Source organism: Corvus brachyrhynchos, unplaced genomic scaffold (assembly GCF_000691975.1).
Source record: "Corvus brachyrhynchos isolate BGI_N302 unplaced genomic scaffold, ASM69197v1 scaffold3, whole genome shotgun sequence".
In the NCBI taxonomy this organism is placed as follows: domain Eukaryota; kingdom Metazoa; phylum Chordata; class Aves; order Passeriformes; family Corvidae; genus Corvus; species Corvus brachyrhynchos.
The window spans coordinates 11,005,810-11,029,010 of record NW_008237619.1 but is presented as its reverse complement, the minus strand read 5'-3'; the positions used below and the strand labels follow the sequence as shown (position 1 = coordinate 11,029,010).

Genomic DNA, 23,201 nt, shown 5'->3' with positions numbered 1-23,201 from the left:
ATGAGACTTCTCATGAATGGTTACAGTTACAGAGAGGAAGTGGTTAAAACTATTCCTTGGAATGTGCATTAGCCCATAATTATAAACAGTAACTTTAATCTACTATTTCACTGTCAACTAAATTAACTCTGGAGGTTAAAACCCTCATGAGATCCACTATAATCTGCTCCAGTTTTTACTAATTTTATATTCTACTTCCCATGGAAGGTTCACCAACTCACTGTCCGAGATCAATAGTAAATATACTGGAAACTCTATAATTTTTCAACTTGGAAAAAGACTATCACATTTTCCTACATTCTGTGTCTTGGCTGTTTTCAGAGCCAGTATCTTGCCTCTCTCCTTACACTCTGATTTGAAAAGGGCAGTAAAAGAAGAGACTTCAATATATTTACCTTCTGCTCCAAGGTACAGTGAGTTAGATTAGGCATGGCCACATCTTTTTCATTTTTCTAAAATGTTCTCAAAAATTTCTGGTAACTTCAGGCTCCATTACATGCTCAAATATTGGGCCAGGGATACACTATATAGTTTTCCTTAATGATTACATTAAATCTTCTCTCATCTAAATTAGTAAATATGCTCATATTTTGTAAATGTACTTATAGAAAGCTGTATATCCCTGTCCTACCCATCTCAGGTTAAATAAATAAAACCCATCAAGTTTTCACTTGCTAAATCTCTTATGTTTTTTGCTCACTTTTTCTGTTATTTTTGAAACACAGTGCCCAGAAACTGGACATGATACACAAGTTGGATTCTCATGAGCATTGAGAAGAACTAGTGGGACATTGTGAACACGGATTGCTCCAGTTTCATCACTATACCAACCATTTCTCTACAAACTTTTCACTGATACCCTGCCAGCTCTTCTCTATTTTATATCTGTGCATTTATTTTCCCTTCTCCATGGTAGTGCTATGCAGTTTATATTCAGTTTAATCATCTTCGCATCGCTTCATTTCTGCAGTTCATCAGGAATGTTCTGAATCGTAATCACATCCTTCAAAATTTCAGTAGGCACTTGGTATCATGTGTGACCATTGCAAGCATGCTCTGTCCTTCCCCATCCGAGCCATTAATGACAATATTGACAAGAACTGGCCCCAGGATGCCTGACAAGACTTTATTTGTAAAGCCCTTTTAATTTGACATGCTCACGTCCAGTCCAACATTCAGGGAAACATTTAAAGCTATGTAGATGCCTATGCTGCAAAGATCTAAACACACCAATTACTCCACTAAAGGAAAATTCTGGTTTCCTAACAGCAAAGAACTTTCACAAAACCACTGATATTCAAGTGAATTAGGCTATCTGACACTGTTTTACCTTCCTTTAGAGAAAGCATACTTGGAGAATTCAGAGATCAACAAAGCACATTTTCCTTCACAAAAGACATGCTGGTAAATGTCCATCATACGTCCACCAACCACTGAGTGATTTAAGTGAAATTATATACACCCGATTCATCAGTTTCCTTGGTATGGAAGAAGTTTCATTATCCTGAAGCTCCCTGGTCCACTCTTAGAATTGACTTTTCTCTAAGCCTTTACAAGTGAAAATCCCAAAAGGCAGTAGTAAACATTTCTAATCCCTCTTTTTTTTAATGTTAATACCATCATCCCTGCACAGAGATGATTTTCAGTAACATGAACACCACCAATACAAGTCTACCGAACACAAGCAGGAAATACGTTCTTTCCAGTCAAAGGATACTTAGGAGCTTCAGCAAGGATTGGCTGTGGCATTTGATCTGTTTGTTTCTCTGAAGTGTATCTCCTCCTATTCCTTCCTGTCTCAAACGTCAGAAAGGATTTTCAAATTCAGTTCACCTCCTCCTCTACCTTAATCAATTCAAATGTAAAATATATTTTTCATACTTCAAAAAAATAAATGTCACTTCCCCACTAGCCATTGAAATCCAAAATCAGTCTAAGCCAGGAAACCAATGCCAAGGTGCTAAAACTTTATGCAGGAAATAAACGAGAAATGCTATGGGCTTGGTTTCAAAACCAAATATCCCAGGCAAGGAATATCCATCACTACAACTACAGCAAAGAATTCAAAACACAGATGGAAGCGTATGGATGACTGATCTCATGAAAGCTAAATTTTTTTATTCTAAAAAATGGTGATGAAGTGGCAAAGGAGGTTGTTTTCATTTCAATCACTTTTTTCTAGCTTCTCTAAAGAGAAAGAAACCCAACCAAAAAAAACCCAGCACCACTAGACACCACCAAATGCTTCAACACCCTATATATAATGTATATTCAGGGAAAACATAAGAAACAAACTGCATCTCATTTGACATAAGTACGTCTCTTCCCTGGGCAAAGCTGTCTGCAAAAGAATGCCTGCAGCTGAAAGCACAGGGTTTTACTAGTTAGTCCTCACATGAGTGCAGCACTGAGATTGCCATATCACATGTGGGAATACCCTGAGGTCACAGCTCAAACCATCCACTGCACTTTGAAGTATCTGCAAAGATTTGTGTTCATTCCGCATTTTTTTTTTCGTTTCCAGATTCTATCTTCAAATAATTCCTTCCAGACTTCTAATTGTTAAGTGCATCAAGGCTATCACTGATGCCCCCTGGCACTCAACCTTGTAGACAAGATCCAAAGAAAAGTTCTGCCTACAATGAGGTGAACTCCGTGGCATCTGCACTTCACCTTTCTATTATGCACACTTATCACAGACAGAAGATGTATTTTCAGATTACTTATGAGAGAACTGCACTCCTCACTTTTTCTCAAGCCAGTTTCTGACAACCTTGTTCTAATTCTAGGTCTCCTGAAAATAAAAATAATTAATTACTCAAACTTATGCCTAAAAGGGTAAAAAAAGGAAACAATTTCCAGAGTTTTCTTATGTAATGAGTACAAATTGTCTTGAGATAAAACTATGAAATAGATATGTAGTGCTAAGAGTGATAATAGATTTGTACCTCTACTATGCCATCCTCTTCTTCTTTTTTAAAGCTTATTCAATTTCCTAGCTACACACATGTAAGTATACTTAGCATGATACAGATGTGAATTGGACGTTTTCCTAGTGATGCCTTCTTTCAAAGAGCAACAAGTGTATTGTGTGTCAGGACAGTTCTTCAGTTGTCTGCAGTCAGATAATCCACTACAATTCTGCATTCCCATGCTCTACAATCCTCTCTTCACTCTCCTATACAGTAACTTGACTTGAGATTCTATATAAGTAAGCCTTGTTTCTGTAGCTGCCTGAGACTGAACTACCATCCTTGGTATTCTTTTTGTCACATTCAGGTTTGTCTTTGGAGCTACAAACTACTCTCTCAACTGGAATTTTTCCGCCTTTGCACAAAGAAGAAAATATGATTCTTATGATTTCCTGTCATGCAATGTTTTGTTAATCAATGTAAAGTTCTACAACTTTCTAAAGCTGTCCACTAGCTACTAAGTTAATGTAGAAGAGCTCTGTAAGTTTTATCATCCACCCAGAACAGGTCTAAAACCACATTTCCAGAGAATATCGTTTCCACTTGGAAATAACTTATTTCTGCTCCTTTTGTTTTCTCTGAGATTTAAATTTTCATTAGTTGGAGAATACTGTGGAAGACAGGACTGTATTTTTTTTTTAATTACATAGAGGAAAAAGGATTTAACTTACCAGAAATGTTAGAACAAAATCTCAAGCTTAACACATACTAGGAGAACAAACCTGTCTGGGTAGTTAGCCTCATGCCTAGGAGCTCTCAAAACCATAGAGCTTTCCTTGCCTCCAGGCAGACCTTTCAATTTGCTTATTACACAGTTCTGACCTCAGCCTTTATAGCCTGATCATCACTATTTTCAAATTTTTCCCCTGCTAATTCTTCAAAGGAAGTAGCTAAAGGCCACATCAGAGAAACTTTAAAGCAGTCATGAAATACCAAAGTCTACTTCCTACAGCAAACATGGCTAAACTGTTACACATAAAAATATTAAAGTTAATCCCACCCAGTGATCTACAGGGTGCTATTTCTGCTCACAAAACAGTCGAGTCGTAACTGTGCTCAGGGCATTAAACTGATATTTATCCATCTTGGTGAATTTACAATTTTGGCTTCTGAGCACTAGTGCTAATACCTCTAGATCTACTAGCACAAGAGGAATTACAAAAAGAGAATGTCTAAGTGATTGCAACTATGATCTTGTATCTCAAGTATCAGAAGCACAAGAAGCAGGAGGATTACAGAACACAGACCCACACAAAAAATTCCAAATTATTAAACAACTTAGCCATACAATCCTAGAGCTGTGCTTACTAGTTACCATCCTCCTGACTGAAAACTGGTCTCAGGAGAAGAGGAGAAAACTAAAAGACACTGAGAAGTTAACAGATTCTTGAGGATTTGATAAATCACATCATGTCTTCCTGATGCAATCCTGGTCAGAATAAATTTGCATGGAGTAGCATCAGGTTGCTTTTGCATTCTTCTAGCTCTCAGTGAAGAGGAATTGGACTGCTCTTGCAAAGCCTATTCAGAGTTAAAATACAGCCACCTCACTGCTTCCAGCCAGGGAAACTCTCCATCTCTACTGGGAGCAACAACCAGTGAGCTAAAGCTATCTAGTCCAGAGCTCTGGGCTACATTGGCCTACCCACCCCTGACCCTCCCCAGGAGAATTATGCTGACACCAGACTGACAGAATAGCTATGGCCTTACTTTTTTAGGAGACGTGTACGGCACACATTCCTAGAGGGCCAGCGATGCCATCGCTCCAGGATTACCAGCACCCTTGACAGCTGAAGGTAAACTTCACCTTAGCACCCCAATACTCTCTATCAGGCCCCAGGGTTCCACTGCAGCCTGGCAGACATGCTGACACTCCTGCTTACAGGAATTCTCAGGTGCTGGGGCAATGCACCAGGTCCTGCTGTGGCTGGCCAGGCTGTGCTGCTGCGGCTGCCTAGGAGCAGATGCTTCTGTATGTCTGTCAGGAGAGAAGCAGCAAGGCCAGAAATAAAACCAACACTGATTTTCCACTAACTTTGTCACTGGATAGCAACCCCTGTGGCAATCAAAGTCACTCCCTAAGAGAGTATTCTGCCCAAGAATTAACCAGTATAAACTAGAGATTACATCCAGCCTTTTGACAGCAAGTTAAACACACTGAAAAGCACCCTAGTTTACAGCTGCTGTTAAAGGAAATCATCTTCCAGGATAGAAAACCAGGAAGATTTTCTTTCTAAGAATCAGTTATGCAACAGACTCTGGAGGAAAAACAAACACTGGGGAAAAGGGCCAGAAAGCAAAATTCAAATCATTAATTCAGTCAAATGTCTCTGCAGAAATAATGACTAAATCTCCATATAAACTCAAGTACGTAAATGTAACTTTATGTAATTGTAGATATGTAATGAGAAGCTTATATTCACAGTAATTAGATAGCCAAGTTCAAAGCCTCAGCAGTGCATAGGAAATTGCAAAAAGGTTTATTTTTAGATACTCAATACTGAAAATTTGTAGAGCACAAATCAAAACTCCAACACAAAAGATGCTCTGCTGCTTTGACCCACATAAATTTCTCTCCATGCCTCTGGCTTTGCCAAACCACCTTTTCACGCTGACGGCCTTTCCTCTCCAGATGCCGTGTTTCCACTTAGCTGCTCCCCCCCATAAACAGCAGGGTGGACAGCCACAGGAAGAAGCACTGGCGCTGGGGGTAAGCAAGTTGCTCAATTTTAAGACCACCCAGTTTCCTGCATGCAATTTTGCCAAAAGGGCAGCCCACAAGTCATTACAGCACCTGCTTCAGCTGAGATACAGGAGATGTTGCTGGTACAACCAGAATGTCTCAAGTACCACTGAACACAGTTGCTCACAGACATTAAAAGGGAGATGACTGAGCACCTGCTTGCCCATGAAAAGTGGTGATAAATAATTCCGTGGTTTGCTTTGATTGTGTATGCAGCTTTTGCTTTACCTATTAAAGTGTCCTTATCTTAACCCATGAGTTTTCTCACTTTTACTCCTCTGATTCTCTCCCCAGTCCCAAAGAAGTGAGCGAGTGGTTGTGTGGGGTTTGACTGCCAGCTGCAGTACAACAACAACAAAATGTTAGAACAGTTTGCTGACTCAGAAAAGTCAGTTCTGACTTCTTCATTTTGTTGAGGGTAGTAGTCACAGCTGCATGGAGGGAGAATGCCGACAAAAGGTACACTTTTTGTCTTTCAAATTTTAGTTGCTTTTTGGCAGTTGTCCTCTGACTTTCCAGCCCTCTGTGGTGTGAGAAAAAGAACTATGTAGGGGACATTAAGAGCTCAGGCTCTCTAAGACCTCAGGACTATATAGGAGACATTAAGACCAGTGCTCACACTGCAAAGATGGATGTGCACATACATTTTTTGTTTATCTATATCCATACCTCCTCTTCTCTCTCTCACCACCCTCACCACCTACAGGCACTCACACTCCCAGAGAGAAGTGCAAGTAGGGTCAGAATTTGTCTTCTGGCGACTCAGAAAAATTCAGAGAAGTTCAAGAAGAAAAAAGTAACAGACAGGGCACTATGAAATCTACAGAGACGAGTAAGATTAAAAATAAGAAGAGAAAACCTGAGCTCACTAGGATAAGAGTCTGAGCCCCTATATGTAGTTGAAATTATATCTTAAGTCTAAAAAAAAACAGTCCCAGCCATCCACTTTGCTATTTTTACACTCAAATGAAGGACCCTAACAATCCTTCCACAAGAAAGTGAGTCCTCTGCAAACATGTACCTAGGTAAAATCATAGTCCCAGCTGCTGCTCATATTTCTGTAAAAGGAACATCACCGTGTCTTTCCTGCATGGCAGACTTATCAGTAGCAGATACCATGCAAGGTCTGGAAGAGATAACAGGCATATAATGAGTAGCAACTACGAGACTCTTTCTTGTGAAAGCCTTTTTTTAATTTCAGCAAGCTCTCCAGGCATCCCACTTGAGGTGTGAAAGGCCTGGAAACTGCTCCAGCCACTTCTATTTCCATTTAAGCTATCCACAAAGGAGTGATTAAAATGTTGCAGTGTGCTCTGCATCTTACTAAGAAAAAATTCTATGCTCTCACATGGTGATATTTATTCTGCATTCAAAAATTCTGTTTCGGTGCCTGAGTCAAAATATTTTACTGCACTCACTGCTCCTACACATGCTCCTGGATCTAAGTACAGGACACACAAGCGAGGTTATTTTTGTATGGTAACAGTAGAGCATTAAACATTTCCAATATTCATATGGGAAACTCCCAGGGCATTCTCCAGCACAGAAAGCACCACAGAAGCCACCAAATGCTTTCGGTCTTTGTTTCACTTTCATAAACAAGCCATTCCTACTTTCCATCCCTACTGCACTCAGCAGAAAAAGATTTGTAACAGCACAAATCTCCCTTTGTGAGTAGTTTTAATATAATGTGCTACAGCCTGAGTGGAAGGCCCTGGATCATGGCCAGGTGTCCTGCTTTCACTCTGTTGGGAGGATGCTAACCTCCAGCAGGTGACTGTGCTGGGTAGACAGGAGCAAGGACATGGGAAGTTGTCACAATGTTACATCAAACCTCAGGTATGTTTTAATCCTTATTTTTTTTCACCTCTCCCTTCTTATTCTGAAGTGAACAAGTATCTGCATGGAAAGCACATGACCCACTCAGTCTTCATGGAAATGAACTGCAGAAATACTAAATGTGTATGAAAGACAATGTATCTGCATGCTTTGCACGTACTGTGAAATACACCCTGTGCTCATGCAGTCTCATTCTCCCAAAAAGAGGGCACAGGAATGACCATGGGTACAACGAACACACACTGCTTTCTCCTCTGCTATCTGCATTGCTTACCTTCATTAACAGCATGAGGCTTAATAATGCAACAAGTACAGTTTGTGAATTTTGCACTGCTGACAGGTCCACGACCTCCGCTGGAAGGGAAGAACAACTCCAGTTCCTGAAAACAATTGTAATTAAACACATTTCAGATTGATCCAGCTGCACACATCAGCTTTTATCATAAGTAACAACACCTGAAGTATCACAGAAGATAAACCTTAAGTGCAGATTATTTTTTCTACAAATACTTCTTCCCTAAAATACTATCTCAAATGTATCTTTTCCTCTTTGGCACCATTGCTACGATCATAAAAACAGGATTGGAGTATTTCTTGCAATGTCTTCCTTTTCAGTTCTGCAATGCAATCTGTTCACACTCGGAGCATTCAAAATGCTGCTGCCACAATCATTTGGTAGAGGTGTTCCCCTTTTTCCTAATGCTCTCTCTCTTTCCTCAATATCTTTCCAAATCCACTCCCTTATACACATATTTTATTTTTCCTTTTTTAAAAAATATCTTTTCTGCTATATAGGCAAAAATACAACTATTATCCATTTCTCAGTATGTTTTCTTTCCATATACAAAACTGACCTCCCTCCAAATTGTTTACATGTTTTGCCTTTTGTCTTAAACAATTAAACTTTGTCTAAAATTGCTGACTCACTTCTAAGGCTTTATTTTCCCCATAATTTTTTAAAAATCTTACTGAATTGAAGCTGATGAACTCAACTGCTTTGATTTCTCAGATAAATCTAAGGAACCTTTTTGCCTCCAATCTGTTTCTTTCTTCCCACCATCACTATTTAGGTATCAGATACCTTGGGTCTTAGACCACACTGGGGTGAATTTGGCAGTCATGTTTCTTTCCTCAGTGATATTTTTTCACTGTTCACTGCCAGCTTCACACTTTTTCCATACCATTTATTCAAATATGTTACACAGTCTGCCAATTAACAAATGTGCAAAGCGCAGGTTCCATTTCATACCTGTTGGTCAAATTCAGTAAGAGAACTGAAACATTTCTATTTAAGAGAAAAAATCACATCCAAGAAAAACTACTACCAAATGTATCTGATTTTTCCTGTATAACAGTAGCAGTGCCAAAGGCCATTTCCTGAAATTGTCTTATTTAATTTACTAGCTCAACTTAAATGGCATAGACTTACCTTTACCTCATGGCAAATCAACAATTTCTGTAATCCTTTCTTGAACAATTACACAATTCAAACTAACGTATCTTTCAACAGAAGGAAAAAGGACCTTTGTTTTTCTGATAGCAAATAATCCACAGTTTAAGTGGGCACACCTGAGACAATAGGGTTAATTTCCCACATCCTTCTACTGATAAAATGCTGCATGATTCAAAGAACTTGTCCCACTCTGTTAACTGCTATTTACTCTAAAAGAAGCAGCCAGGAAAAGGCAGCAAAATATGTATAGTATTTAACACTTAGTTTTATCCATTAAAATTCATGAAAGGAAATTAACTCAATAATGCTGGACTGACATAAAGAAAAGCCAAACTATAATCTTGTGGAGCCTTAAAAAAAAAAAAAATATTTTCCTTAACCTTTTTTCCTGATCTAAAGAAATTACAAAATTTGGCTTGCAGAGAGACAGCAGCTTAGAGTGTACCAGAGACATGCTTTCACTTGTCATTTAGCCATCAAAAGAACAATGCAGCTTTCCACTCTAAGTGTTCAGCTTACAGTACGTTCATTAAATGTGGCTGACACTTCAGTTTGCTGTCAGAAGAGTTCATTTAGGTCCCTTTATCTTATATTTCTTTGTTTTCAGCAAAGCTTCTGCAGGCACAGCAAACTGGTTTCCATAGCAACTGCTACACAGCCATATAATACCGGGCCTGCTAAATTAATAGAGGCACAGGGGCACTAAATTCGCAATTTTGGTTGATTTATTAAAGATTGGTATCAGCAACACCACAAAGAGGCACACACCTACAGATGTTCAGCAAAATAATCCCAGTGTCATAAAAATGCTGCAGATGAATGGGGCATTCAGACAGCATTTCAAAAATAATGAAATGCAACAAGAACAACAAACTAAAACCTAAGCACACACTTATGCTTCTAATCAAGAATTTATGCTAATAGATACTCTTTCCTACACTCTCAGTTCAGAAGCTGGCACAGTTGTCATGGTAGTACACAGGAAAAAAGAGAAACTTTCACCCTTATAATTGAAGGCATCTAACTATTTAACCAGAACTTCAAAGACTTTGCTGAGTGTAACTCTCCTACATCAGAAAAGATCACTTTTGTCCAAACTCTTTCTGACTCTGTAACACGTCCATCAAGTCAGCCAGCAGAAAAAGTACTTCACATCCAGCATCTGATTTATTGCCAAAACCTGAGGCACAGGGAGAGGATCCAGCAGCTCAGGCACGGTGCAGAGCAGCAAGTGAGTTCTTGGCCAGCAGAAAACTGCCCATGCTTTGCAGTCAGCCTGCTGTACCTCACAGCCTCCAGCAGCAAGAAGGGGAGGCTGCCCAACTCTGCCCTCATCACCACGGTATGACCTCTGTGCACATTTTCTAGTGTACACTACTTGGCATCTTATCAGGTATTCTGAGGCAGGTCTCTCTCCAGCTGTGCTACTGTAGCTGTTCAAATTTAAACAGAGGGAAGACCAGAATCAAGGAAACAACAGCTGGTATCTTTCCCCAGTTAAAGTGGTCTACAGCTAAGATACCACAGTGACTCATCAATCAACCACGAGATAAACTTAGTTCTTGCCATCATTTATTAGCATATCTATCCCACAATGTTGCACACAAAAGTCACCCTGATTCTACAGAAATGCTGGTAATATCTATCACTCAGTCCCAGGGCTTTTTCTGAGTACTGAGAAAAGAAACACCACAAACAAAGCAAAACAGAACCAAACTCCTCAAAACCATGTCCACTGTATTACTTCTCAAAGCACAAAGCACTGCAAAGTGGCCTGATTTTTAATTTTTCCTTCTGAATAATAACAGCAAAGTCGGCTGCAGGCAGAGCACTAGTGAGAACTGTGGAGGAGAACAGATATGTGAGACACAAGAGGGCACAAATGGTTTTAATTGTTTAATCCCTTTCTTTTTATGACCCACATTGGTAGACTATAGGTAGATGACGCAGACTATGCAATTAACTCAATGTTTGTGATGTACGGGAGACATTAAAAATGACCAGGCATGCTCTCCTGATCAAAGCATCCAAGATTCATCTTTGTGATAAACAAGATTTCTGTTTTCAGTTTCTTTTTCCATGCTAAAAAGGAGCCATGAAGAATATGTAAACTAGTTCTGAACACAAGTGTGGAAACAAAATGAGAAATTCCGAATCCAGTTGTTAGCAGATAAAAGCAAAAATAAACCGCAGTCAAGAAAGAGTCCAAAACTTACTTTAGCAGCTGAAGCAACTGAATCTGGGCCATGAGCTGCATCTCTTAGGCCACAATGTCCAAAGCTCTCTGAGATGCTGTCCAGTGTATCACTCTCGGTCGCTGTAGGGTTTGCTGGCCCCACTATTGCTCTCCATTTACTCACTGCATCATCTCCTAAGAGCTCCATAACAAGAATGGGGCCACTCATTATAAACTGGAGAAGATCACTGCAAAATGGAAACAGCACATGGTGATCCATGCTACAAATTAAAACCAACAAAAACATGATCCAGTGGAGATGCTCAGAACTCAACTTGGCAAGATCTCGAGCAACCTGATCTAACTTTGAAGTTGACTCTGCTTTGAGGAGGAGGTTAGATTAGGTCATGTGCAGACATTCCCTTATTATGGTTGTAGAAAAAAAACAACCTGTAGACAACCCAAACTCACTCACGCTACTTTGTAGAATGTTAGATTTCAAAGGAATTTTTAAAGGATCAGTACTAGTGTCCTGGTAACAGTGAAAGAAAGACCCTGGTAACCATTTGTCTGACAGGAATGATTCCCAAGCTTGCCTCTTCTGCACAACAGCATTCCAAGACTCTCACACATGACCTGCTTGTGTACCCCACCGACAGAACTTCAGCACTGCTTTCAAGCCAAATTGCTCCACTGCCCCACAGATCTCTCCCATGGATTTTGCCCAGCCAAAGTCCAAAGTGGGAGAGAAGGTTTGGGAGTTGAAAAGTTTGCGTGGAGGAAGGACTTACTCACAAAGTAAGTTTTTACCTCCTGGCATGGGCAGAACTGAAGTGATTTTAATGGGATGAATCCAAGTAAGAAGAAGAGGTTGCCAGGAGCAGGCTGCCTCCTGTCCTGACCACCTCACATAGAAAACAACCACCCAAAATTGGTAACCCAAACATTCTATTTAAAAACTAAACAAAACACCATAACTACAATTCTGTATCTTTACAAAACATACATACCAACAAGCCTGTCTTTCCACTGTTTAGTCTGGACAGAACCAACAAAGGAGCACATTGACTCAATGCTTTTTGTACTACTTTGATTAAAAAAAGAGCTTTACACAATTATAATTGTGGATGTGCGTGCTTCTCCAACTACCTTCTTCCTAATGATCACCGGTCAAGAAGAGAAGAGAAATCCTTCCAGTTCTTTGCTAAAGAAACAATTAAAACTATGAAAAGTTACTTAAAAGAACTATACAACATAAAGCTATTGGAAGTCAGGTTCTGCTGGTCAGAGTCTTGTTTAGGACAGTTAAATAGTACACATATACATACCCAAGAAAAATGCAATTTCTACAACACTATTTACTGTGCAGACTAATCCTTGAATATTCATTTTTTTAAAATTCTTTCATATGAAAACCATTATTTTCCAAACAATAGAATTATTATTTTTCCTTACTACTCACTGGACTTACACTAACTAGTGAACTTGCAAACTAAATCTGAAGACAAGTAATACAACATTAAATATAAATGAGTCATAGATTTCACACTTTACTGCCTTGAAGTTTCTTGTTTCTATTTGATTTGGAATGCTCTAGAGCTACTTATTTCTAATTTAGAGAAAAATCCTATACAGAAGATGCAGCCAATAGGACTGCAGGATGGGAGACAGGCACATCACAGTGGACAGAGGCTACAGTTCCTCAGACAATTACCATTAGTGTAGATAGCCATCTGTGAAATAACACTGCAGGCAAAATTCTTGATTATTTATCAACATATTCAAGCAGGCTTATTCAGCAAAGAAAAGGCAATTCCAAATCATCCATCCTCTGACCTCCAACATGGTCAGACATAGCCTGGGGCCCATGTCTCTCTGAAGGGCTTGAGTTTGGACCCACAGTAAATCAGCTGCTGTTGCAGGAGAGCAGCTGGCAATGCTAATTCTCAAGCACTTCATGACAGTACTGAAACCAGGTCTTTCAACCAAATCAGTGCAAACCCAGGCACCAGCATGGCTAAAAATACAAGGCACCTTCTTCCTAAAAGAGGAAGAATGCCCAGTGGACAGGGAGGAAAAGAAAGTTGCTGTCACTTTCAGGGAAAGTAGAAAAGACACAATTTCTGGGTCATAAGCATCCATCTGGTCAGTTATGGAAAGACTAAGGTTTCTCATGTTAGGTGGAGCAGTCTACCATCACAGAAGTCTGACATTTGTCCTAGGGTAGCAACACAGTGAAAACTGCCCCATGCACTATCCTTTCAGTTACTTATGATTTGGGGTTTTTGTTACCAAATAAATTCTTACAACTAAGTGTTCCCCCTAATTCTCATTATCTGCAAGCTCCACCCTGATCCTGAAGATATCCCTTCCCCTGGCTTTGAAGTTTTGCCCTGCTAGGAGCGTTTTCACTTCTGAGGGACAAAAGACATTCCCCTGATACCACTGGGTTGTAAAGAGTGAGGGTTAAAACCCTGAATAACTGGAATAAGGATCTCTCCCTGGAGGAAGATGAAAAGGTGCATGCTTTGCAAAGGGCTCCACTCAGTTAAGACACGCTCTGATTTTCCCATGCTCCTGTGGCAACAAATATGGTAAATGAATTTTGTGCATTCAATAAATAAGCATAATACGGGGGAAGCTGAAATTGATATACCTACTGATAAAAAGGTTTTGCTCGATGATCGGCATAGAAATCAGCTGCTTCTTTTCTGGAAAAGTAAAAAGACATAGATATAGATCTATATACACAGACACTCATTTATATATATATATATATATGTAAAACAACCCCTGAAAACTACAATCATCATTCATTCAAATCTCATTCGTAAACATGTTTCTACAGGCAATGTCTTCCTAAGCTGGACAGCTTGCTGAGTGTTCATGTCCAATAACAGAAACTACATTTAAATTTCTGTCATATTTTGTGTGGCTACAAGTATAGCTGACAACTCCTTATGCTCCTGCTCTGAGAAGGAATTACTGAAGCCCATTTCAGGGTCACTGATGGTCCTCACATTCTCAGGTTGAGAAATAAATGCGGCAGAGTTCTTGCCAAGCCATTTGCTGTTACATTGTTTTCATCTTTCATCAGTTTGAATTTCATTGGTTAATGAAGTTTGGTTTTAAAGCATAAACAAACAGTTTATCTGCTCCACAGGAACACCTCCTTATCAAGGCTAGTGTTCAATTAAATTGGTGCACAAGATATTGCATAACCTGGTTTCCATTCAGTAGCATCAAATCTTACAAGTTGCATAGGCAGACCAATACCCTCCATGTTGAAACTGGATTTCTCCCCCACTTTCACACTTTAAAACTCAATTTGGTCTTGCACGTCTCCTCAGGGAACACAGCAGTGACTACACACTGCGTTCTTCCAAAGCAATGGGGTTTCTGCAGTGAGGGGTCTCCTTACACTGCCAGGCAAATAAAGGCTACCAGGCATACCCAGTGTCTCTGTAGCACAGCTGTTCCTTAGCCTTTCCTCAGGTGCTGGAAGCAAAAAGACACCCTTTTCAGACAGGGTGGTGGCCCTTCCCAAGCTCTGCACTGCCACAGCCATGCTGCTACCAGCACTGGGCTCAGCTACCCAACTACACAGGGTTTGGGGGCCACCACCGTGCAGAGCTACCATCCATCCACTGATGGGCATACTGTTCTGTGGCTTTTCACCCCACCACCCCTGCCACCAGCCAACCTACTCTCTTCCTTATCTTTTTCCCTAGCTGCTTCTCATGTTTTACTCTTGCTTGCTGAACTGCTTTTTCTGCGCGGCAACAGCTAGAAAAATCCATGGAGTTTTTCAGCTCTAAACCTGCTATTTTGCAGCTTCAGAATTCCTGTTGAGAACAGACGTGGTATTCGCTTGCTCCAAATCCTGGTGTGTGCCACTTTTTGAAGCTGGAATTCATAGAGAAGGACAAGCTCTTCAGGAGACTGACAGGTGAAAGAAAGCAATATTGCTGACCTCTACCCAGGGTACAAAGTTCACAATCAAAGCAGTGCTGTAGGGTGACTGAGAGATTCCAAATTGGAAAATTGTTTTTATCTGCAGCACAGTCTTCTGATTTTTTCTGGTCTTCATGAATTTGCTCATTTTGAGCAGCTCTCTTAAACTGAAAGAAATTGCCTGCATATTTTTCAATTGACAGATTTCAAGCATGAACAAAGGCATGGTTCTGTCATCTGAAATGGAACTTTTGATGCCTCTCTCCCATTTGCAGGCCAGACTTACACCAAATATTGCCAGAGGAAAGAAATAACATCAAGAAGAACATAAGAAGAGTTTAATTTTCTTAACATTTATCAATGTTTGAACAGTCTCATCTTTCTCCAGCTTTTTTATCAAAATGACCTGAATAATTCCTGGTTTGTTGCTTTCAGTTCAGTGTAAGTATGAGCCATTCAAAATCCAAAATATTTTTATTAACCATACAGTCAATATGCTTCCTTTCCATTTCAAAACTAAGGCAGAAACACGATGCAAAAATTATGCTAGACACAGGAACTCTTGCAATCTCACACTTCAAGCCTACACTCTGCAAAAGGTTTGCCTACAATTCACTATTTTACCAGAAGATCCTCTTCTGAAATTAATTCACCAAATAATTTTGGAAAGCAAATATGTTAAAGGTATGTGAAGAGATTAAGTATTACCATTTCTGATTGTAAAGAAGTATTTGAGAGGTATATTTCTGAAACAAATTGAGGCCTACTACTCAGTTAACAATTCCTATTGAAATAAATATAAAAGTGCAATTGTGTTGTGTAACTTAGTTCCTTTTTAATTTCATTATTAGCTCTCTGTTTTCAAATAATGGAAAACAGTGTTCACCTATGTATAACAGACTGAACTGACATAGGGTTAAAGGAAGAGACTGGAGAAGCAAGTGCCTGCCCACACTTTCGTATCTTGGCTACAACTCTTACAGAAGGCATGAATCTACTTAACAGTGATTGACAGACAAATGTTGTTAATAATCCCTTTAAAGAAAGCAGTAGATGATGATGATGACTTGAACAAGCAAGACTGCAGAAATCTAAGGGTAGAAGACTTTGGCAAAGCCATAGTTCTTTTGTTTTAAAATGGCACAGTCCCAAGAAACAGAGTAGATTGTATGCAGAGAAACCACAAAACACTCAAGACACTATTTAAATACATTCAGTATCACAGCCCAGTCTTGTGCTTATTAATAATTACTTTCAATTATACAAGACAACCAGAATTTTTTATATTGCAATAGGCAGTAAAAGTTCAAGTCTCCATTCTTCCCTTCAGTGTGAGTCAACTCTAAAACATGTGACTTGGCTCAATAGTTTTGACTTCTCAGAAAGACACTCAAACAAAGCACCACCCAAAACAACACTTCAGGATCAAATATCTCAGATTGCAGCAGAGGAAGCAAAAAAAAGCTGGTTTGAAAGACATTATGAATTGTAAAGACACATTAGAAACCTGTTTGAACTCATGAATTGGAGTTGTTGGATGGAGGATCTGGGACCAGTATAATCAAACATTGCAGCAGGTGCATGCAGACAAGAGAAGGAAGGCTTATAGCTGTTTTATCAGTATTTCAGAAAGCCAAAAAGGTTTTGAAGTGAAGGAAAATTGTTCCTGACCTCACACATTAACCATAAGAACACATGAAAATGGTATTAAGTAAGACAGACAGCTTTTTTTTTCAAAAACATGCTGCAAAAGCAGCAGTGGAGAAATAGTGCAGTAACTTTGGGAAAATCTTCTAAGGTAAATTAATTATGTTCTCTTTCCTCTGCAGCATGCCTTCTTTTAAATCTTGGGGCTCAATAAGAAGTGGAGAACACTGAAGGCTGGGGGATTAGGAAGATGCATGAGTAAAACCTGTCCAACCCTGCACCATCAGAAGATCATTTGTTTTGCCTGGGACTTCCAGTGATTAAAAAGCACAAATCTGAGAGCACAAATTAAGACAACAAGTTTACTGAGAGCAAGCTAACCAAGCACTTTAAAGACAACATTATTATAACCAGCAACACTGACTGTATGACGAAATCTTGAGGGGAGGACATACAGACATGTCAGTAGTAAACACTGCTGGATTGCTAAAGCTATGGTAGCCACCTTCGGTTCATACAGACATGACATATTTCATCACCCATACTCATTTGCACAGCACTTTTTAATACTTGGCTTAAATCTCCAAATACTTTCAGAAACCTACAGGATTATGAAACTGATGAGTCTTACCTCTCTTATTCACTGGAATGAATCTGACATGTGGAACAACACAGAATAGCTTTAGAGAATATTCTCAACTGCAAAAATATTTAGATACAGTAGAGCTAACCTTAAAAATTCCTTACCTTGAAAGCAGCATCATTTTGGCCTTAGTGATTGTCAATCCTGAATTAATAATGATATCAAGTAATTCTCCGATCTTACGCATTCCATCAGGTTTAATCAAAGCCAGTGTTCTGGGGAGGAAAAAAAAGTACAGAGATACAGCCAACAGAACTTTCCTTAGAGCACTTGGTGTGCATGTTAGGTTCATATTCAGACAAAAAACAGCACATCAAAGAGAGAAATTTTGTTGCAGTCACATATTCACTGTCCCAGTGTCTCATCAATTTCCATGCTGTTCTTGAATGCCTGTGCAACACATTATTCTGATAAGAACAAGCTTTGCACATTATAATTTCCTTGGCTTTCTAACCCAAGTCAGATCACAGTGTTCTACCAGCAGTCATTATTTACCAACTTCTGCATTTGCTCTCAGAGCACACAATTTGACTTCTCCCTTAGCTAGTCTGCAGCTCCTCACTCCCACCTCTGGGTTAGAACACAACTGAATTGTTAATCTCTCCCTGTGCTTGCTCAGCTCCCTTTTTTCCTGTTAATCATATACATAAAATTGAAGCTGTTAAAACTCCGTTTAAAAATATTACTTGAACATGTGCCTCTTCCATAAAACTCAAAGTAAAGTGATTGGGTTTTTATTACTTTTAAAATACTTGAAGTCCTCAGTGAGAAGATCCTCTTGTTCTTGGTACAGTATAAAAGCTTCACAGTACACAATGTGGATGCCAAGTAGCTGACACTGTTAATAGACACAATAAAAGGATGGCAGAGGAGGTATTGCATCTCTTATACTGACTGACAGCTATATTCTAAGGGACATCAATCCAAAAATCTCTACACTCTCCCCCACATCTCTGTTTCCAAGTACATCCTGTCTTCTAGGTAATTATCTTTTTATACTGTACATCCCCAGGGCCAGGACTGTTTTATTAGTGAGCTTTGCATAGCACCAAGAACACCATCAGCACTAAACGTATTATTAATCAAAAATAATAAGCACAAAAAGAAGGTCTGTAAAATTACATTTTCTATTTGCATTCATCTTGTGGTGAGTCAGCTTCAAATGTGCTCGGCTTACAAACTAACAGATTTATTCAACCCTGTATCTCAGAAACTCCACTCTCTGACAGTCCTAAAGAGCAGTTTCCATCTTTTACACTGCTTCCAATAAAGAAGGTTCTCCAATATGGAATTTTTTATTGCAGTACTTCCTTGAATGAAAGACAAATAATTGCAAATTTCCTATTTTATATACCAGCATAGCATGGAAAGCAGCCCTTAGGTTAGCAGCAATATATTCCAGCCAGAGCAAATATGCTGAGATTATAGGAGATGGATGAACTTCCACTACATTTACTCTGAACCTTAAGTGACCCCAGATTGACAGATGCTTTGGCAAGAGACAGACTATTTCACAGCACATGTAAAGCAAGGGAGGTGTTAGGACCAGGAAATGTAACCAGGAAGATTTGAACATATGCAACATTTTATCTGCAACTAAGGGAGAGGTGTTGACGACCTTCAGAGCTCAGAAACAAACAGAATTCCTCAGTCACTGTGAAGTTCATAAACACGGAGCACCTCAGGCCCAAACCCATTGGGAAGTATGATAAAAAAAGACTGATGGACTAAGGCTGCAGCCAGAAACTGCATGAAAATAATCAACCAAGACTGTGCTTCAGTCCACTGCAGTGCAACCTAAGTTGGTTTAGCCCCATCTTCAGATCAGGAAAGGCTGACCTCTCACCAACATTGAACACAGTTTGCCAGCACACTCCATGCAGCCTTACAGCCTGTCCCTCTCTTCCTGAAGGATTTCACACTCCACCTCATTTTCTGACATTATTTATCATATCACAGGGTATACCACGTGAATCAAGGCCCATGAGGAGGAGCAGCTGCATGTTTGACCAATGATAGCCACACAATGCATGACCTGCATCCTGCCACAAGAGGTTCTCAACACTGTCATTTCCCATGAACAATAAGGATCAAACCCCTGGAATGGGATCTCCAGCACCATTTGCACATCCTTGACAAACGCTTTTTTGAATTTATGTCATTACACAGGTTGTTTGAGACAGACTGGTAATGCTAGAAATAAATTGTCCCTTACTTTTCTAATTTCAAGGCTGTTAGTAATAGTGTAATTCCTACAAATTTTCAAAGAAATATTGCATTACAAAGTATTTTACCTAGAAGACATTAATACAAACTGCAATGAGCAACCCTTGTAATATCTTTTCTCTAACAGTGATATTTAAACTTTAACATTTCAATGTGAGCTTTTCAGAGGTAAGCAGGGTATGAAAAGTATACTTCAGGATGCTGAAGACTGTTTCTGAGATCGGATTTTGATTCATGTGCCCTATTTTTTGTTTTAATTAGGAATATGTTTCATGGGGTTTGACATGATGCAGTCTGCAGTGTAGATTTGAAAACAGTCTTGTGTCTAGGAACAAAGGAGAAAGAAGGAAAATTACGCTCACTTGCTTACCTTTTCAGAGGGACTGTGTGACAGTACTGCAGTGAATACTGAAACAGCAGAAAACGAGAACCCATCAAAGGAACAATGCACAAAGCATGCTGTGACTATGCTTCGGAGATCTACTTCCTTCTAATAATAGGACTGCTGCACACACAGTAGCTTATGTCTTGTAGGGGAAGAAATGCTGATTATGTCAATGACTAGAAGCATAAGAATAACATATCCCACTCAAAACAGAATACAAGTATTTCTGGGTGACACACAAGTTTTCTAACATCATTTCCAATACCAGTGATACAGACTCTAAGTAAAGCCTACTTAGACAGGACACACTGGTCAGACAAACGTTTACTTCAGGTTACAACCACCCAGGATCACAAGTGAAAGGCTATAGAAAAGAAATCCCTGTTCAAGGGATTTTTTTTTTTATACACTCCTCAGTCTCCCTCAAAGGCCTCTGCTAAGCCCGTCTGAGCACACACTGAGTGACCAAAGAAGTTATTTCCAAAGTTGAACTGATCTACCAATAGTCCTGTACAGCACAAAGGCAAAAAAAGACAGAGAAACATTCTGCTTCATACAGCAACCGTCAAATTATTAACAGAATTCCAGCTGCAGATTATTTGGGGAATTATCATGCACTGCAGAAATCTTATTACATCTAATAACTGCTGTAAAACCTGCTAGGAACAGGCCAAAAAACCCAAATAACTCACATGTAACTGTTTTGCCCAAGGAAACTCTTTAAATATGACCCTGTTTACTCAGTGAAAGCTTCTGTGAAGAAACTGGATTTTGAGGATCCCTTGCCTGTGTAAGGCACCTTTCACTGTGCTCCTTTGGGCTATTCTGAATATGTAACACCACTTGAATATCTATGTTATCTTTCAGCCGACATTCCTAAAATGTTTTCCAAACAGCTGACATGTCATAAATGCCTTTTCTTCCTTTTGTAGAGCAGTACAAAAATTCACCTCCTCCCAAGACCAAGCACTTCATTGACACAATTATGGTGTTGCTGTGTAGACTGCAACGTCTCCTACAAGAAGAAAATGTCATTTTATCATAAGCTGCCTTTTCCTGGTATAACTGCATGAGCACTGCAAGAGCACCAGGGACTATGTTAGTTTAGGCAGAGCAGGAAATGTACAACTTCACATTGATAAAAAGACATAATCTACCCAAAGCTGCACCGAGGAACAAAAAGAGTAGCCGCATATACAGAATCCATCCCTTTGTGTTCTCCACCTCCTTTGCTGCTCTTTCACCATGCCCAGCCCCAGCATGGAGACATACCAGAACTCCTCTGGAAAGACATTATGGCAGGCATTTTCACAGCAATTTTTTTGTGCAGTTAAGATAAATATGTGTGTTAAAACATGCAAGTCTTCCTCTATGTCTGGTTATGTACAACTCTCCAAAAAGAGTTCAAAAGAAGCCCATTTACAGGGAGGGAGCAAGAAGGCAGGTGATTAAGGTTCACTGGAATACCATACCTAAGAAAATGTTCTGTTTTCTTTTCAAAAAGGCTGGAGCAAATTATAAAAATGTATTCATTTGCAAATTCAGATATTACCCACACTGCCATTAAACCAGCTCTAAATTTCTTGTAAATTAATCTTAGTGTCCATTTATTCTTAGTCCTGATATTTGTTCTCGGATGGCTTCTTAAAGTCTTTTCCAAATCAAGTCTTTAAACCAAAAATATATTATGAGTCTTATCTTCATCCACGAGAAACAAACTTTGTCTTAACAAACAAGCCTGTAATTTTTATTGACATTCTCATGCTGTACTTTCTGTCCTCATGCACACAGATCTTAAGAGAAGCTGAAAAGAATTCTGAGAAAAAATCTCTATAGTGGGGAAAAACAACAGCAAACGGGAGTGGTCCTCTAGTACTTTCATTTATGACTACTAACAGAGAGTAGATCAGACTGATGGGACACTAGGCTTCTGCACAGATCCCAGAGGGACAGGTGCTACTTTCACAAGGTCCAGGCCTTTCAAGCCCAGCACACATCAGTTATCATATCAACTGTGCCCCAAGAGAATTCACAAATCACAAGAATTCCACTGCTGCCTGCCCTTTCTGAGTAACAAAGCAAAACAGGACCCATTTTCCTCCTCTCCCTCTTTTCTCCCAAGATAGCTAGAGGAGCCAGCAGCTGACACCATGGAGAAGCTGGCCTTGAAGGTACCAATCAGGTAACTATGGGCTTGTCCACAAGCAGGTACCGCTTTGCTTCTTTGCAGCCATCAGTAAATCAGATCCCTTCAAACTGCATGCAAACCTGCAGCCATCTCCTCCTTCTGCCCACAGTAATACAGAAACCTCTAGCAAACATCTACTTTGAAACCCCAACCACAAGATTCCAAAATCATCCCTTCTCACCTCTCCTTGCGGCTCCCGAGCTTGCGAGATGTGTACAGATTCCCATAGTCCACTATGGTGAGGTGCCGGGAGAAAACAGTGACTTTGCTGCCCACGTACAGATCCTCGATGTGCAAGCTCTCGTACTTGGTGCGCCTCAGAAACGTGCGGCGGTTCTTCACATCGTACTGCAGCAAAAACAGGATTAACATCTACCCTAGCAAGAGATTTAGCTGTGGGCAAACTCAACTCAATCTTTACTCTACCATCAGAAATTTCCATAGTACTGTGGGACTGAATCTGATCACTTAATTGATTTAATTCCAAGCCCTTTGAATTTACAGGTGTACCAAGAAAGCTTAGGTGACTAAAGCACAATTACAAATTTATTCCATTTAAATAGTCTCAGGCTGACAGCTATCTTTGATTTTTTTTTGTTTGTTTGTAATTTGCTTGTCCTAATTCAAGCTGTGATAACAGGTTCAGGTGCCTGGTAGATGCCTCTGCCCAGTCTCACTGAGTTCCCCCCAGCAGATCCATGCTGTTTCACAGCCCAGTGGCTCGCACCAGAACGATCAGGATACACACTGGCAGGTCTCCTCTTCAGGGCATCATTCCAGTGATATTATGCTCTATTTGACTGCATAAGACTCAGCATTAGGGACAGAGAGATGATTGCAACACTTGGCTGAGATGTTCTCACTGCCTAGAGCTGCAAGCTCAAAAGCCTGTCAGGACAATTCAGCTTTCTGTATCACCACTCCAAGCAGAAAGCCAGACATTAATGTGTAGTTTTCTGGGTGTGCTGGCAAAGC

At 39.7% G+C, this 23,201-nt stretch overlaps 1 protein-coding gene across 1 annotated transcript in view; it reads right to left on the bottom strand.

Moving 5' to 3' along the window:
• The window catches only part of NME7 (NME/NM23 family member 7), a 72,626-nt gene that overhangs the window by 46,201 nt on the left and 3,224 nt on the right, over positions 1-23,201 (bottom strand). Inside the window, exons 3-7 of the mRNA XM_008631903.2 lie at positions 22,408-22,574; positions 17,532-17,642; positions 13,844-13,894; positions 11,224-11,431; positions 7,829-7,934 (exon numbers count right to left, since the gene is read on the bottom strand). Of these exons, the coding sequence (XP_008630125.1) occupies positions 7,829-7,934; positions 11,224-11,431; positions 13,844-13,894; positions 17,532-17,642; positions 22,408-22,574 (643 nt within the window). The remainder of the gene's footprint in view (positions 1-7,828; positions 7,935-11,223; positions 11,432-13,843; positions 13,895-17,531; positions 17,643-22,407; positions 22,575-23,201) is intronic.